The 17,484-nt window shown below is 46.8% G+C and overlaps 2 protein-coding genes across 4 annotated transcripts; one reads left to right on the forward strand and one right to left on the reverse strand.

Annotated features, from left to right (window-relative positions):
• The first annotated feature begins 7,854 nt into the window (after window positions 1–7,854).
• Window positions 7,855–13,230, forward strand: LOC132889127 (uncharacterized). Of its 3 annotated transcripts, none has more exons than XM_060925322.1 (4): window positions 7,855–9,223; window positions 10,230–12,120; window positions 12,303–12,416; window positions 12,767–13,230. In XM_060925322.1, the coding sequence occupies exons 2-4, from the start codon at window positions 11,661–11,663 to the stop codon at window positions 13,126–13,128; spliced, it is 936 nt and encodes a 311-aa protein (XP_060781305.1). In that variant the 5' UTR covers window positions 7,855–9,223; window positions 10,230–11,660; the 3' UTR covers window positions 13,129–13,230. The 3 variants fall into 3 exon arrangements, with proteins under 3 accessions (XP_060781305.1, XP_060781304.1, XP_060781303.1); XM_060925321.1 differs by having other exon boundaries at window positions 7,855–9,054; window positions 9,142–12,120; XM_060925320.1 differs by having other exon boundaries at window positions 7,855–12,120.
• Window positions 13,231–13,447: 217 nt separating this feature from the next.
• On the reverse strand, window positions 13,448–15,125 carry LOC132888817 (uncharacterized). Its single transcript, XM_060924911.1, has 2 exons — window positions 14,633–15,125; window positions 13,448–13,959 (listed from the first exon to the last, which is right to left on the reverse strand). Exons 1-2 carry the CDS (start codon window positions 15,123–15,125, stop codon window positions 13,448–13,450), a joined length of 1,005 nt encoding a protein of 334 aa, XP_060780894.1.
• Window positions 15,126–17,484: the final 2,359 nt, after the last annotated feature.

Raw genomic sequence — 17,484 nt, forward strand, 5'->3', positions numbered from 1 at the left:
CCATGAGACAATCAAGTAGAAGTTGCATAGAACTATTTTCAGGAGATACAGTGTAAATTAGGCAAAAGAAGAACCATATACAACTAAACTGTACAGTTCCCATGATAGAGCCCTGAGGAACACGGCAAGTGTAATTTAGCTCTAAAAGTATATTTGTTGATTTAAACATTCATAGTGCACTCTGGCTCTCCTCTTCACTCTTCCTGGTGAGGCTGTTTATCACGTCATGTTGATAGAGAAACTTGAAATGAAGCACATGAAGTTTCTTGTTGAGAAACTACAATCCCGATTCCAAAAAAGTTGGGACAAAGTACAAATTGTAAATAAAAACAGAATGCAATGATGTGGAAGTTTTGAAATTCCATATTTTATTCAGAATAGAACAGAGATGACATATCAAATGTTTAAACTGAGAAAATGTATCATTTAAAGAGAAAAATTAGGTGATTTTAAGTTTCATGACACCACCACATCTCAAAAAAGTTGGGACAGCCATGTTTACCACTGTGAGACATCCCCTTTTCTCTTTACAACAGTCTGTAAACGTCTGGGGACTGAGGAGACAAGTTGCTCAAGTTTAGGGATAGGAATGTTAACCCATTCTTGTCTAATGTAGGATTCTAGTTGCTCAACTGTCTTAGGTCTTTTTTGTCGTATCTTCCGTTTTATGATGCGCCAAATGTTTTCTATGGGTGAAAGATCTGGACTCCAGGCTGGCCAGTTCAGTACCCGGACCCTTCTTCTACACAGTCATGATGCTGTAATTGATGCAGTATGTAGTTTGGCATTATCATGTTGGAAAATGCAAGGTCTCCCCTGAAAGAGACGTCGTCTGGATGGGAGCATATGTTGCTCTAGAACCTGGATATACCTTTCAGCATTGATGGTGTCTTTCCAGATGTGTAAGCTGCCCATGCCACACGCACTAATGCAACCCCATACCATCAGAGATGCAGGCTTCTGAACTGAGCGCTGATAACAACTTGGGTCGTCCTTCTCCTCTTTAGTCCGAATGACACGGCGTCCCTGATTTCCATAAAGAACTTCAAATTTTGATTCGTCTGACCACAGAACAGTTTTCCACTTTGCCACAGTCCATTTTAAATGAGCCTTGGCCCAGAGATATTGTCTGCGCTTCTGGATCATGTTTAGATACGGCTTATTCTTTGAACTATAGAGTTTTAGCTGGCAACGGCGGATGGCGCGGTGAATTGTGTTCACAGATAATGTTCTCTGGAAATATTCCTGAGCCCATTTTGTGATTTCCAATACCGAAGCATGCCTGTATGTGCCGTCACGGGCAGCCAGTATGGTTTTCCTGCCTTGACCCTTACGCACAGAGATTCTTCCAGATTCTCTGAATCTTTTGATGATATTATGCACTGTAGATGATGATGATATGTTCAAACTCTTTGCAATTTTACACTGTCGAACTCCTTTCTGATATTGCTCCACTATTTGTCGGCGCAGAATTAGGGGGATTGGTGATCCTCTTCCCATCTTTACTTCTGAGAGCCGCTGCCACTCCAAGATGCTCTTTTTATACCCAGTCATGTTAATGACCTATTGCCAATTGACCTAATGAGTTGCAATTTGGTCCTCCAACTGTTCCTTTTTTGTACCTTTAACTTTTCCAGCCTCTTATTGCCCCTGTCCCAACTTTTTTGAGATGTGTTGCTGTCATGAAATTTCAAATGAGCCAATATTTGGCATGAAATTTCAAAATGTCTCATTTTCAACATTTGATATGTTGTCTATGTTCTATTGTGAATACAATATCAGTGTGGCAGCGGGGGCGTGGTTAAGCGTCGGTCTGTGACTGGAGGGCGGAGTCAGGGAAGGTAAGTGGCAGAATCACTGCACCTGATGTTAATGTTTCTGTGTCTTCCCCCATGACTACGCCCTATTTAAGGAGAGAGAGTGAGAGCAGAGGGAGCTCTCCCCCGAACCAGACACCGGATGTGTGTGCGTGCACGTATCTGTGTATTATTAGTGAGAGACCACTGAAAAGTGTTCAAAATAAAAAGGTTTACAAAACGTAGCTCTGTCCTACCATCTTCTGTGCTCCGCCCACTCGTACGAACTGCCACAGTGGTGCCGAAACCCGTGACGTGGAGCGCAAAAGCAGAACAGCCCCATGGAGTCCTCCCCTTTCGCCGACCTGGTCCACGCTCTCGCCACAACCCAGCAAAGCCAGCACCAGGCACTAGTCGCCCTCTGGGAGGAGCAGGAGCAACGGTTCGAGGCCCTGGTGTTGGCTCAGCAGGAAGATCGACAGGCGTTCCGGCACCTCCTCGCGTCGGCGGGGTCCACCAACTCCACTGCCACGGGCCCTTCCCCGCTCACCCTAACAAAGATGGGCCCACAGGACGACCCCGAGGCCTTCCTCACGCTCTTTGAGCAGGTAGCAGAGACCTCGGGGTGGCCGATGGAACAGCGCGTGGCGCGCCTCCTCCCCCTGCTAACAGGAGAGGCGCAGCTGGCCACGCTACAGCTCCCCGCCGACCGCCGGCTGGCCTACGCGGACCTTCGCCAGGCTGTCCTCCAGCGTGTTGGGCGCACTCCTGAGCAACAACGACAGCGCTTCCGCGCTTTGCGCTTGGAGGAAGTTGGCCGGCCGTTCGTGTTTGGCCAGCAACTCGGGGACGCCTGCTGGCGGTGGTTGAGGGCCGACAACCGCGACGCCGAGGGAGTCAATCATCGACCAGGTGGTACTGGAGCAGTTCATCACGCGCTTACCAGCAGGAACCGCAGAGTGGGTCCAGTGCCACCGCCCAGCGTCGCTGGATCAGGCAATCGAGCTGGCAGAGGACCATTTGGCGGCTGTCCCGATGGCAGGACAGCAGACAACCTCTTCTCCCCTCTCCTCTCTCTCTCTCTCTCTCTCTCTCCCTCTCCTCCTGTGCCTCATCCTCGCCCTGTTACCCCACCGCGGAGGCAGGGGCCGGCGCCACTCCAGCCGGCCCGCCACACCCGCGGTGCCCTCCCGTTTCTCCCTTCTGTGTCTGTCTCAACCCCCCCTCAGGTGAGTGAGCCCCAGAGCACCAGTGCAGAGAGGAAGCCCGGGCCAGTTTGCTGGCACTGCAGGGAGCCGGGCCACCTCCAACAGCAGTGCTTGGTAATGGAGGTGGGCGCAGTGGTTCAGATCCCCAACACGCCAGAAGTCGCCCTCGATCGGGCCGAAGCGTATCGCATACCGGTGAGTGTCCAAGGGGATACATATCAGGCGTTGGTAGATTCTGGTTGTAATCAGACCTCAATCCACCAAAGCCTGGTGCAAGACAAGGCATTGGGGGGAGCACAATTGGTGAAAGTGTTGTGTGTGCACGGGGATGTTCACAACTACCCTTTAGTGTCGGTCCACATTCTTTTTCGAGGGGAAAAATTTATAGTAAATGCGGCGGTTAATCCTCGCCTCACTCACTCGATAATTTTGGGGACTGATTGGCCGGAATTTGGGGAATTAATGAGTCATTTAGTGAAGAGTGGGTCCTGCCGTAGTTTAACAGGGGGAGGTCCCGGTGTTGCGTTGGCGGGAGCAGCTGTCACAGAGCCGTCTATGTCATCTCCACGTCAGGGTGAGGAGCCGCTGGCTCCTCCTCTCTCTATTGGGGAATCCCTCGCGGATTTTCCATTAGAGCAGTCGCGAGACGAGACTCTGCGGCATGCGTTTGATCAAGTGAGAGTAATCGATGGTCAAACGCTCCAGCCAAACGCCACCCCATCCTTCCCCTACTTCGCAATTACAAAGGATAGATTATACCAAATGACACAGGACACTCAGACTAAAGAGCAAGTCACGCAGCTTTTGATTCCGAAGAGCCGCCGGGAATTGGTATTCCAGGCGGCTCACTTTAATCCCATGGCTGGACACTTAGGGCAGGATAAAACACTAGCCCGAATAATGGCCCAGTTCTATTGGCCAGGGATTCGCGGCGATGTCCGTAGGTGGTGTACGGCGTGCCGCGAATGCCAGTTAGTAAATCCAGCGGCCATCCCAAAAGCGCCTTTGCGACCGCTCCCATTAATCGAGACCCCATTCAAAAGAATTGGGATGGATCTCATCGGGCCACTAGATCGGTCAACACGTGGGTACCGCTTTATATTAGTTCTGGTGGACTATGCAACACGATACCCGGAAACAGTGCCTCTTCGCAATATCTCAGCATGCAGTATTGCAGAAGCGTTCTTCCGCGTCATCTCCCGAGTTGGAATCCTGAAAGAGATTCTGACTGACCAAGGCACCTCGTTTATGTCACGTTCACTGAACGAACTGTATGGGTTGTTGGGTATTAAGCCGATCCGCACCAGCGTGCATCACCCACAAACGGACGGTTTAGTTGAACAGTTCAATCGCATCCTCAAGAATATAATTAAAAAATTTGTAAGTGAGGATGCACGTAATTGAGATAAATGGCTCGAACCCTTGTTATTTGCAGTGCGAGAGGTCCCACAAGCCTCCACGGGGTTCTCCCCGTTTTAATTGTTATATGGGCGTAAGCCGCGAAGCATTCTAGATGTGCTGTGAGAAAATTGGGAGGAGGGACCTTCACCAAGTAAAAATGAAATTCGATACGTTATTGACCTGCGCGCAAAACTCCACACACTCACACACCTAACCCAGGAGAATTTGTGGCAGGCCCAAGAACGACAAACCCGCCTGTACGACAAGGGTACGCGCCTTAGGGAGTTCGCACCGGGAGATAAAGTATTCATACTGTTGCCCACATCGAGCTCCAAATTGGTCGCCAAATGGCAAGGACCCTTTGAGGTCACACGACGAGTCAGGGACGTTGACTATGAGGTGTGGCGAACGGACAGGGGTGGGGCGCTACAGATTTACCACCTCAATCTGCTCAAACTCTGGAACGAGAAGGTCCCCGTGGTGTTGGTGTCAGTGGTTCTGGAGAAGGCGGAGCTGAGGCCGGAGGTTCAAAAGGGAGCATTGGCATCACGTATCTCTCCGGTCCCCTGTGGAGACCACCTCTCCCCGACCCAACTCGCGGAGGTTGCCCAGTTGCAGACCGAGTTTTCGGACGTGTTCTCAGCCCTGCCCGGCTGCACCAACCTCATAGAGCACCACACTGAGATGCCCCTGGGGGTGGTAGTGCGTAGCCGCCCTTACAGGCTACCCAAAGACAAGAAAAAAGTGGTTCGGGAAGAACTTGAGGCCATGCTCGAAATGGGCATCGTCGAGGAGTCCCACAGTGACTGGAGCAGCCCGGTGGTCTTGGTACCCAAGGCCGACAGGTCGGTCCGGTTATGTGTAGACTATAGAAAAGTCAACGCGGTGTCTAAATTCGACGCGTACCCAATGCCTCGTATTCATGAGTTGCTCAATCGACTAGGCACGGCTCGCTTTTACTCAACACTGGATTTGACAAAGGGTTATTGGCAGATCCCCTTGACTCCATTATCCCGAGAAAAAACGGCCTTTTCCACACCGTTTGGCTTACACCAGTTTGTCACACTTCCTTTTGGGCTGTTTGGGGCGCCTGCTACATTTCGGCGGCTGATGGATAGGGTCCTCCGCCCCCACGCCACCTATGCGGCCGCATACCTCGATGACATCATTATTTATAGTAATGACTGGCCGAGGCACCTACAACATCTGAGGGCCATCCTTAGGTCGCTGAGGCGAGTGGGTCTCACAGCCAACCCGAAGAAGTGTGCGATTGGGCGGGTGGAAGTACGGTATCTGGGCTTCCACTTGGGCAATGGGCAGGTGCGTCCCCAAATTAACAAGACAGCAGCAATTGCGGCCTGCCCAAGGCCCAAGACCAAAAAGGGGGTGAGACAGTTCCTGGGGCTGGCTGGCTATTATCGTAGGTTTATACCTAATTATTCAGACGTCACCAGCCCGCTGACTGATCTGACTAAAAAAGGGGGCACCAGATCCGGTCCAGTGGACGGAGCAATGCCAGTGGGCTTTCTCAGAGGTAAAGGCTGCACTGTGTGGGGGCCACTTTTACACTCCCCTGACTTTTCTCTCCCCTTTATGTTACAGACGGATGCATCGGACAGAGGGCTGGGGGCTGATTTGTCCCAGGAGGTGGAGGGGGAAGACCGCCCAGTGCTGTATATCAGTAGAAAGCTGTCGGTGCATGAGGGACGCTACAGCACTATTGAAAAGGAGTGCCTAGCAATCAAATGGGTGGTCCTCGCCCTCCGTTACTACCTGCTGGGATGCCCTTTCACCCTCTGTTCGGACTACGCGCTCCTCCAGTGGCTCCACCACATGAAGGATGCCAACGCGCAGATCACCCGTTGGTATCTGGCACTCCAACCCTTTAACTTCAAGGTGATCCACAGGCCGGGGGCACAGATGGTCGTGGCGGACTTCCTCTCCCTTCGGGGGGGGAGTCAGCTGCAGGCCGGACAGCCTCCCGGCCTGAGTCGGGCAGTGGGGGTATGTGGCAGCGGGGCCGTGGTCAAGCAGTGGTCTGTGACCGGAGGGCGGAGTCAGGGAAGGTAAGTGGCAGAATCACTGCACCTGATGTTAATTAATGTGTTTGTGTGTCTTCCCCAGTGACCGCGCTCTATTTAAGGAGAGAGAGCGAGAGCAGAGGGAGCTCTCCCCTGAACCAGACACCGGATGTGTGTGCGTGCGCTTGTGTCTGTGTATTATTAGTGAGAGACCACTGAAAAGTGTTCAGAATAAAAAGGTTTACAAAACTTAGCTCTGTCCTGCCGTCTTCTTTGCTCCGCCCACTTGTACGAACTGCCACAATCAGTTTTTGAGATTTGTAAATTATTGCATTCCGTTTTTATTTACAATTTGTACTTTGTCCCAACTTTTTTGGAATCAGGGTTGTACTTTGTTTCTGTAATATAATTTCATATCAGAATGTGTTCTTTTCCAGTAGGTTTGGAAACTTGTGATTACACAGGAGAAAGTGATGCCAGTCAAACCAGGAGAACATGTTAAGATTTCCTGCAGATCAGATGCTTCTAGAGATTACTATTTAGCATGGTACCAACAGAAACCAGGAAAATCTCCAACATTCTTGCTCTGCAATAGCACCAGGGCGAGTGGACTGCCAAGTTGATTCACTTACAGTGGATCTGGATCACAAGAATATCTGCATATTAATAGTGTTCAGGCTGAAGATGAAGCCGTCTATTACTGCGCCTGTCACGGCTGTGAGGGAAGCGGCACAGTGCTGCAGTTCACTGAATCTCTCGTACAAAAACCCCTACACGACCTAAACTGGACATAAATGAGTCAAAACACTCCCAGTTCCACACAGACCCACACTGTCATGTTCAGTATGAGCATGGTCATGAGTTCTACACTAATTTGTGTCCCAATTCTGCTCATTTTGTACTCTTTAGTGTGTTTAGGTTCTATAGTCGTGATCAGTGAAGTGTTCAGTGTGAGCAGGAACAGTGAGGTTTTTGTACTGAGCTCTCACACTGCTACACTGTAGTTTTCGGTGGAGGAACTGAAGTCACTACTGGTGAGTAAAATCTTATTCGTGTTCGTTTTTAATGACACAGATGTGTGAAGTAAACCTGAACAAATACATCATTAAATAAACGTGGAGTATTTATAGTGCACATGCTTTTTAGACATTTTTGTAGTTATACACCATCTATTTTTCTTTTTTTAAATAATGTCATATTTATGGTTGATTTATAGATATTACTTTCCAAATAATATTTTTAATTCCGGGGCAGCACGGTGGTGTAGTGGTTAGCGCTGTCGCCTCACAGCAAGAAGGTCCGGGTTCGAGCCCCGTGGCCGGCGAGGGCCTTTCTGTGTGGAGTTTGCATGTTCTCCCCGTGTCCGCGTGGGTTTCCTCCGGGTGCTCCGGTTTCCCCCACAGTCCAAAGACATGCAGGTTAGGTTAACTGGTGACTCTAAATTGACCGTAGGTGTGAATGTGAGTGTGAATGGTTGTCTATGTGTCAGCCCTGTGATGACCTGGCGACTTGTCCAGGGTGTACCCCGCCTTTCGCCCGTAGTCAGCTGGGATAGGCTCCAGCTTGCCTGCGACCCTGTAGGACAGGATAAAGCGGCTACAGATAATGAGATGAGATGAGATTTTTAATTCCAAACAACAACCTCAACAAAAGATTAAAAAATAAATAAATAAAGCAGGAAATGCTAAAAGTGTAGGAGTTTGCACTTTTAAACTACAAATGAGTGCAAGGATGTGATCATTATTGAGAAACTTTATCATTATTATTACAATATTGTGAAATGTTTGCATCAGAAATTTATCATGAATTCAGTTCAGTTATGTGGACTTGAAGGATGCAGAGTTACCACTCCAGAGTTGATTATTTTTCGATAACAGCACATCCCAAAGGGTATTATTCCTCTCATATTACAGCAGTGTTTATTTATTGATTAAAAAATGGTGTGATTTTTTTTGCATTTATAGTTGTGTTGAATTGGAACATTGGTGAAACAAGTCAGTTCCTGTTCTTTTATACTAGATGTCAGCTATAAGTAGTCTCTCACCAGCCTCTCTTTTCTCTCTCTTGAAGTTAATAAGATATAAAACAAAATGCAGTTTGTCTTGTTACTGTGAAGTGCAAAGTCCAGAAGACTTTCCTATGGTGGAAAACCTCAAGTTACAGCTTTACTTCTGACTTTTACAAAGTGCTGATGGATACTCCTTCTATAAATAATAGCTTTATTATTTGCCCCCCCCCCGTCTCTCCTTCAGCATCTCCCTCTCCTCCATCCCTCGTTCTACTGGCTCCCTCTCAGTCTCTCTCCTCAGGTGATGAAATCAGGGTGGTGTGTCTGGTGTAGGGGTTCCGTCCTGACAGTGCCACTTTGACCTGGTCTGATAACAGCAGCACTGTATCAGGAACTGAGGTGCAGACGAGTCCGTCTCAGCGTCAATCTGATGGCACCTTCATCCAAAGCAGCATGCTGAAACTCAGCCCAGAGTGCTGGAGCTCCAGACGAACCTCGATGTGCCACCTGAACCACCCAGCTCTGTCAGCACCACTGAGTCAGAGCGCCAGTGCTTAAAAATGCAGCTAGACAGCTGGAGAAATGGATGTGCTGCCTGTAGTCATCAGCATGGAGAGAGGGTAAAGCGATTAAATCATATGCTTTACGGACAGCTGCTTTACTTCATGTCACAGTGTTTTCTATTCTGAGGTTTGCTGTGTTTTTAGAGGCGATGAAGAACGTTTCATGTTCCTGTAGGTGCTTTGCTCATCCCAACAGACTTCCACAGTAAAATGATGAGACAAAATGGTGTGTGGAACTTTACAACACATCTTTGAAACACACAATTCTGGTGTTTTTTTCTTTCTTTGTTTGTTCGCTGTTCTCAACATTAAAAAGTATTGAATGGATTTTGATGAAATTTTGAGGAAAGGTGGGCCATGGGCCAATGAACAGTTGATGAGATTATTTTGATACAAATCCAGATATGTATGTGGACCCAGGATTTTCTTGTCTGTTCCCAATGTAACTTAAAAAGTAGTGAACGGATTTTGATGAAATTTGGTGTACAGCTTTAGGTGGTGTACACTTGATCCAAGGTTCAAGTGATTTGATTTTGACGTTGATCCGGATCAGCATCAACATCCCAGATTAGTAAACATCTGGATATTCTAATCTGTGGCTTGGTGGAGGTATACACACTATCGAATGCCCATCTCATTGAACATGGATTCATTGAATCAGTTAAAGTAAGCTCAGACATGAAAAGACAAAATTAAACTTATTGAAACATTTTAGTATTTTAACTTCATTTCAACTTTGAAATGCCATACTGAAGTACTTTCACAGATTAGAAAAAGAAAATGTCCAATCAGGGATGGTTTAACACAAAAACACCACCACACACGTTGTTCACCTTTTTCACTACAGGTGTCTATATTCAATATGAAATTCATGAGTGGTGTTTTCTTTACTTCAGATGAATCTTTATTTTATGTGATGTTAATTTTTATGTTCCAATAGAGTTTTATTCTCAAAGTCTCCTTTTGGAATCCCAAGAGATCTCATTTATATACACAGTAAACTCGCCGGTGTTAAAGGTCTCCTTGCATCGTTTTTTCATTAATTGTGCGGTGGTCTCTAGTATGAATGAATGCCCTGTGAGACGGTTTTGGTGAAAAAAAAAATGCTGTGGTTCTCCTGTTTCAGGCTGTTCTAGTTTGCTGGAGGAGTGGGTGGCGGGAGAATGACAGGGTTTCAGCTCTTACTCATTAATATTCATGATGTAAACATATTACCTCTGATTGGCTAACAGCACTGTGACGCTACCTCCAGTGAGTCAGAACAAGAGGATGTGGCGAGAGAGAAGGAACAAACCGTGAAGGGAAAAATACCGCGCACTGACGACGCGAGGAAATAAGAAAAATTCAACAAATGTTTGGGTTTTTACTGAACAAAAACGAATAAAATGAACGAGTGACTTAAAAAAAAGAATGTGGGTGTCTTTGTAAAAACTGTTTTGATTGGCTATTATGGTCTCGACGTCGATGTTTTGACCAATAACAGTGTAGATAACACTAATTTTACATCACATTCAACTAGATTTATGGTGCCTTCACGTCCTCTGGTAATTATAGTAAATACTGTGAGGGAAATGTAATGGATGAACATTATTATTCTCTGTGTTTCTGTATGTTGAGCTAAAGTGACTTAGTTACTGAGAAGAGATGTTTTTCCACATGCTGTAATCGCTTTTCTGTGGCCTTGGTGATAAGCAGGTGCCTGAGTTCTCCATAACTACGCATCCGCCTGCACATACCAGAGCATGCCAGGTGCATGCTTTAACAAAGCTTCATAGAAAATCTTGAGCCAATCACATGAAGATGCAAGCAGTAAGCGAATGCCTTTAGAGTATAATAGATAACAGCCACTAAAACACAACTCAGAGTGCGCATACTCTCGGCATCATCAGAAGTGGTGTCTTCTTCTATTCTTCTCTTTCCTTTCCTATATCTTTTATATGATCTACTATAATAAATGACTGAAAAGACAACTGCTAAGCGTTCTGAAGTGTTTATTAGAAATCTCCATTACAATTTGGTGTCCCCTGGGTGGGCCCTACGCGTCTGATCCTCAGACGACGGGACACTCCCAAGGCTACGGTGTGGAGCTGAGAACTCAGACGAGAGACCAGACCGTCAGGGCTCACCGAACCAGTAAGTGATAACTTTGCATTCTTGTGTAAAGAAATCAGTGGAAACAGTATTTAAAGAATGATACAAGAAATGGACAGAGATTTGTCCTAGTATTTAAAGAATGATATAAGAGATGGACAGAGATTGTCCCAGTCAAGGAAGACTGATATGAGACGGACAGAAGTTTGTCCGAGCCCAGGAGGACTGCTAAGCTGTGATGCCATCAATATGTTTGCAGAAAACGGATAAAACACAATTTTGAGACAATAAGACTATGTTCAGACTGCACCCTGAAACGACCCATATCCGATTTTTTTGCCCATATGCGACCTGTATCCGATTTGTTATTGACAATCTGAACGACAGATCCGATTTTTTCACATGCGACCCAGGCCGCTTGGATATGTGGTCCTAATTCCGATGCATATCCGATATTTTCACATGCGACTGCAGTCTGACCGGACAGGTCGCATTCATGCGACCTACACGTCATCAACAAGAGACAAACGTCACTATTCTGCATTGGCTAATCCCGCCTCAAAACAACAACAATGGCGGACGAGAACTCGGCAGGCGGCCATGGAGATGCTGCAGAAACCTCCGAGGGCACCCAGTGGAGGGACTGTGAGGTGCTTGAATTACTTAACATTTGGGGGGATAAAGCTATGCAGGCGAAATTGGAGGGGTCATACCGAAATCGCGCTGTTTTTGAAACGATAGCGAAAGCACTGGCCGACCGCGGGTACACAAGGTCCTGGCTTCAGTGCCAGCGAAAGGTGAAGAGCCTTCATGCTAAATATAAAGAAGCTATGGATGCCAACAAAAGAAGCGGCCGGCGTCGTGTGACATGTCCACATTACGACCTGCTCGACCGTATTCTGGGTGACAAACCTCGCGTGGACCCTACAGAACTGCTGCTGGATAGTGCGGAGGAAGCCTGCACCGAGGCGGGCACCGACGACAGCGCAGGTCATGCTGCTAGGGCAGATAGCCCTACCAACTCCCATACAGGTGGGTGCACATGCTGTCCGAGTTAACTGGTTGTTTTGCAGTTCGAAATACTACCGCAGTGGTTTGAAATGGTTGAAAATGATGAAACTTTGTTGCTTATTTTAATAACATCCAGTAATTCTATAAAAAAACACTGTACTAGCGTAACATTAACTGTATTGTGTTATTGATTACATGCACAGGGGATGGGCCAGCATCACTGTCCCCAGGTTCCCCTGGTTCCATCGCGGAAGAGACACAAAACAGTAGGGCTACTGATGCACCACGCAACTCTTCTGCATCTACATCCATTGGCTGTAAGTATTGCCGTTTTTTGTCATTATAATTTAAGCTACATCTTTTGGCAACAACCTACCTGAAAACACAACAACAATAATAACAATAATAATAATAATAAAAGTAATAGTAATAGTAATACAACAAGAACAAAAAAAACCCTTTGATTTATAAAGCGCCTCTCCAAATACCCAAGGTCACTTTACATGGTGTGCATGAGTATGTACTGTGTGTGCATGCATGTGTGTATGTACAGGGAGTGTGTGGGATAGAGGGACAAAGGCTTCTGTGAAGAGGTATGCTTTGAGCTGGTTTTTCATCTGGGCCAGAGGGGGGCTACTAACCCATTCCTATGTTATTCCCTTTGTAGCTGCACCTGCAAAGACTTGTAAGAGGAAGTCAAAAATGGAAAGTACTCTGGAGGTGTTTGCTGACAGAATCAGTAAAGCCTTTAAGGCTGAAGATGACCTGCTCCTGAAATTGCAGGCGGCTCAACATGAGCATGACCGCAGGATGTTCCAGATGTTCGCCCAGTTTATGGACCGACAGCCACCCCAGCCACATTACCAGGCCCCAATTTACAACCCAAACTATCCACATCATTCCCGAGCCTATCCAATGTCCCTATCCCCATCTCCAACTCAGCCTTTCCTTCAGGATCTCAACCAGCCACTGCCACATGCTTTCCACCCCCAGGATCACCCCCCCTCCTTTAGACCTGAGGATGAATAGTAAGGGCTAATACCATGTTCAGTTTTTCAAGTTGTTGTTTTTTTATAACTATGGTGTAATAAATACACAAGCAACATACCATGTTCAGTTTTCAACTTGAAGTTGTTGGGTTTTTTTTATAACTATGGTGTAATAAATACACAAGCAACACCAAAACAAGTGTGTGAACCGTTTATTAATTCTTAAAGCAGTGGTAGCAAATAAACTAACAAAAATATGTTGAAATGAAATGTACTGTTTATCTTTTTAAATCAGGAATCAGATATCAATGTATTTGCACATTTTTAACGTGCTATATTGACAAATAGGATACATATGGCTACAGCTGGCTATAGAACAGTTGTATCAGTGCTTCCCTCACTAATGCTGGTTGCATATCTGGCAAGGCCCCTCCTTCAGGCCCTCTGTCAACATTGAGAGCAGCTCCACTGGGTTCTTCGTAGGCCTCCCCATGAATTTCACACACATTGTGGAGTGTGCAGCATGCACTGACAACCGTGGGGACGATGGAGATGTCCACATCCAGCCGTTTACCAAGGCACCTCCACCGCCCTTTCAGCCGCCCGAACGCACACTCCACGGTCATTCTGGCTCTGCTGTGGCGCAAATTGAAGTACCTCTGCTGTGCTGAGAGGTTTCCTGTGTCGGAGTACCCTTTCAAGAGCCAGGTTCGCAGAGGGTAGGCAGGATCTTCCAGAAGCAGGATGGGCACCTCAACACCCATGATGTCTTCAGTGGTCTTGAGGTACACAGATAAGTCATCATTAGGACTCAGTGCAATGCCATCAATAACAACACACAGGTTTTTACACAGCACTTTTTGAGACACCCCTGATTAATTAGGAGTATAATTATAATTAGGAGTGCTTCAGGGTGTTCACCTTTTCTCCTTGGTGCTCATCAGTGTTGGGAGTAGGACTCTCAAACTTGGTTTAGGCAAGGAAGTCCGAGGCACTCGATGGCAGGGTTTTTTTTTTACATTTATTTGGCTACAAAGATGCCTACGCATTTCAGCCTTATGCCTTTTTCAGGATAAGCCCTGAAAAGGCCTATTAGGCCGACATGCGTAGGCATCTTTGTGGCCAAATAAATGCAAAAAACTGCAACGGTGTGGTGGTGAGGTCTTAGGTGAAACAGCTGCTAGGGGATACACATTACTAGATTGCTCCACACTCACCATGGGAAAAAGCTCTCCTCTCTCTGCCAGTGAATAGATGTGGGAATTTCTGAGAACTCTGGCATTGTGGACGCTCCCTGGCCATCCAACATTTATGTTGGTGAAGCTGTTGGAAGACATAGACGAAGATGTTGGTAGTTCATTCCTAAATATAATGTAAAATTTTAATATATTTTATTTAAGGCAGTGTTGCACTACATATTATGGCTGGACTACACTTGTCAGACATTGAGATGAATGTCATAGCCACAGTTGTTATATAAACTATAAAAATAAAACATTTACATTGTACTGTGAGTACTTACCAGTATCGATGATCAACAACACCCTGCAGAATGACTGAGTGCCACCCCTTTCGGTTAAAGTAGTCAGCATGGTGGTCTTCAGGTGCAAGGATAGGGATGTGGGTCCCATCTATTGCGCCTCCACACTGGGGGAAGCCCCATCTGTGTTCAGAGCCCTCCACAACCTCTTGGAGTTCAGCTCCCCGAGGCAGTTTGATGTACTCTGGCATCAGAACCTGTCGAACTGCCTCGCAGAACTCTCTGATGATGGAGCACACTGTAGACTTGGCTATGCCAAATAGGTTTGCGATTGTGCGGTAACATGCACCTGTTGCAAGCCAATACAGCCCGACGGCAACGCGTTTACTCATGGAAATTGGCTGCCGAAGTTGCGTTTCCACCCGCGACAGTGGCACACGCAGTCGCTCACAGAGGTAGGTAAAGGTGTTTCTCGTAAGCCGAAAGTTGTTGACGAAATCATTATCAGAGAAGCGCAGCACGTTAACATCCCACCACTCCTGGCTGCGACTCCGCATCCATACCCTCCTTTCAACGGAGGTTGCTGCCACGACCCCACACAGCGCCTGGACCAAAGTCCTTGCCCTCCTGCTTCTCACTCGCCTCCACAATACCAGGTTATTGTGTGAGTTCCGCCGCCAAAACCACATCGCCAGGTCTCGCCTCATCTCCTTGAAGAGTGCGCTTTTTTTTGTTTACATATTACGTAGATGTGCTTATTACGTGTCAATTTGCGCATGCGGGACACTTTTGGGTCGTTTTCCGTTCATATTGGAGATCGCATATAAGTCTCATATAATTGGTAATGTGAACGGCCTAACAAAAAAATTGGATTTCACAACAAATCGGATATGGGTCGTTTCAGGTTGCAGTCTGAATGTAGTGTAAACTGTGAATAGTTTATTGGGTTGTGTAAGAGAATTATCCGCCCAAGTGACAACTGGGTAACGGCTCACCTACTTGAGCAAAGGAAGTACGGGTGCATGTCTTGACGGACTCACGTTCAGCGATTCATAACTGGAAAGAATTGAATCTTGCTCCCTTTGTTCTGTGTGAACAACTGGCCCATCAGAGGAACGGGATAGAGAGGTTCGATCATGAAGTTGCAAAGACACACCGGTGTGCACGCAAAATATTGATGAATTAACAGAGTACTGTCCTCCTCCAAATTCTGAAACAGAGAAACAGATTTTGTACACATGTATGAGTTGTCTTTGAGGTTGTTGTGCTAAATGATACCTACTTTAGTTTAAGGCAAATGTCAGATAAATTGTTTACTAATAAGAACACACCTAAAGGATTATTGTGTCGCATTTTTGGACATAGTCCAACTTGTTCTTCTTGTGATCCTAATAAAAACTCAGCCATTGTTGTCATAACCTATTGATATAACAGTCTACAGTGAGGAACAGAAACAGTAAGTTAGGGAAAGAAAAGAAAAAGCAAGTAAGTGTGAAGCTACATGTGCTATAATAAGAATTGGGTGTTCCTATGACAGCCCAAACATCCAGTTTATGAAAACCTCGTATGGTGAGGATTATTTGGCACAGTTTGACATATGGGTAAAGGACTTAGGATTCCCTGAGAAGGGCAGTTTTAGTCCCAGGCAGATAGAACGGTTAGAAGAAAAGTTGAAACGGAAGGAAAAAGAAGAGTCTGCAGATAATGTTAAGTTCTTAGGGGACTGGAGGGTGTTTTCTGCATGGAAAGAAGAAACACTTAAGAGAGAGTACAAAAGAGAGAAATGACAGGCAGGGCTCTCACCCTCTTCTCAGTGTTTGAAATTTCAGATGGACCCTGACCTGGAGTCTGCCCCACCACCCCGACACACACTGCCTCCTCAGCAAGGCAGAGCATCATTCCCACAAGCGCCTCACCCACAGAGAAGGGGAGAAGTCGAGACAAAGAAAAAACTGAGCCTCTGGAATCTCCTCCAGCCTACCAGCCGCCTCCAGCACCAGCACCTCTCAGCGCTTCTCCATCACACACGAGATCCGGTCTTGCATATGGCGATGGAAAAGACACTCTCCTGGACCTGACCACGTGCTCACCAGTGGGTCCACAAGGCTATAATCTAAAGTCTGAAGTCCTTCATCTTCCAATGATGGAAGTGGCTGGAGCTGACGGCGTGCTTTTAGTCCACAGACCCTGGATGACAGCTGACATGAAGGAAAGCATGGCTTCTCTTCCCAACGTGAGAGAGGTAGGAGGAAAGAGATTTGGTAATGAGCTGTTGATATTTTGCAGAGAATTCCGACCAACCACCCATGAGCTTCGCCGCCTACTCATGATCAAGATGGGTATAGATTGGAATAAGGTTTCCAAAGAGTGGCCAGAAGCTGACCAGCGGATGGTAATCGTGAGTACAGAAATACCCTCACTGCTCTCTGTGCTCGTCTGGACAGTGCTTTTCCCTTGAACATAGACATTACTAAGATCAGTATGTGTAAGCAAGAAGATGGAGAAGGTGTGTCAGTGTTTCTCGTCCGTCTCACCGCTGCGCATGAGAAAAAACCCACAGTGGCCTGACCAGGCCCGTGAACTTGGCTGCAGTGGAGGGTACTCCTGAGCCTCACCAAGATCAAGCAGTATGCTGTGCATGCAGGAAAGCTGCTGAAAGAGAAGGAGAAGACAAAGTCGGCACAAAGAGACCAAGACCTACACGCCGCCACTCTCACTCTTTTCCAGACTGTTCAGCCTGGACAAGGAGGAAGAGGTCGAAGTAGGGGCCGAGACAGGATGACCTGGAGTTACTCGTCCTGGATAAAAGGTGCAACCTGCTACAACTGCAATCAGAAGGGACACATTGCTCGAAATTGTCTCCACAGTAGCAGCCAGAGGCCCTGTGAGGAGTACAGAAAAGCAGACTGATGGGTG

The sequence above is a fragment of the Neoarius graeffei genome, chromosome 7, assembly GCF_027579695.1.
Source record: "Neoarius graeffei isolate fNeoGra1 chromosome 7, fNeoGra1.pri, whole genome shotgun sequence".
In the NCBI taxonomy this organism is placed as follows: domain Eukaryota; kingdom Metazoa; phylum Chordata; class Actinopteri; order Siluriformes; family Ariidae; genus Neoarius; species Neoarius graeffei.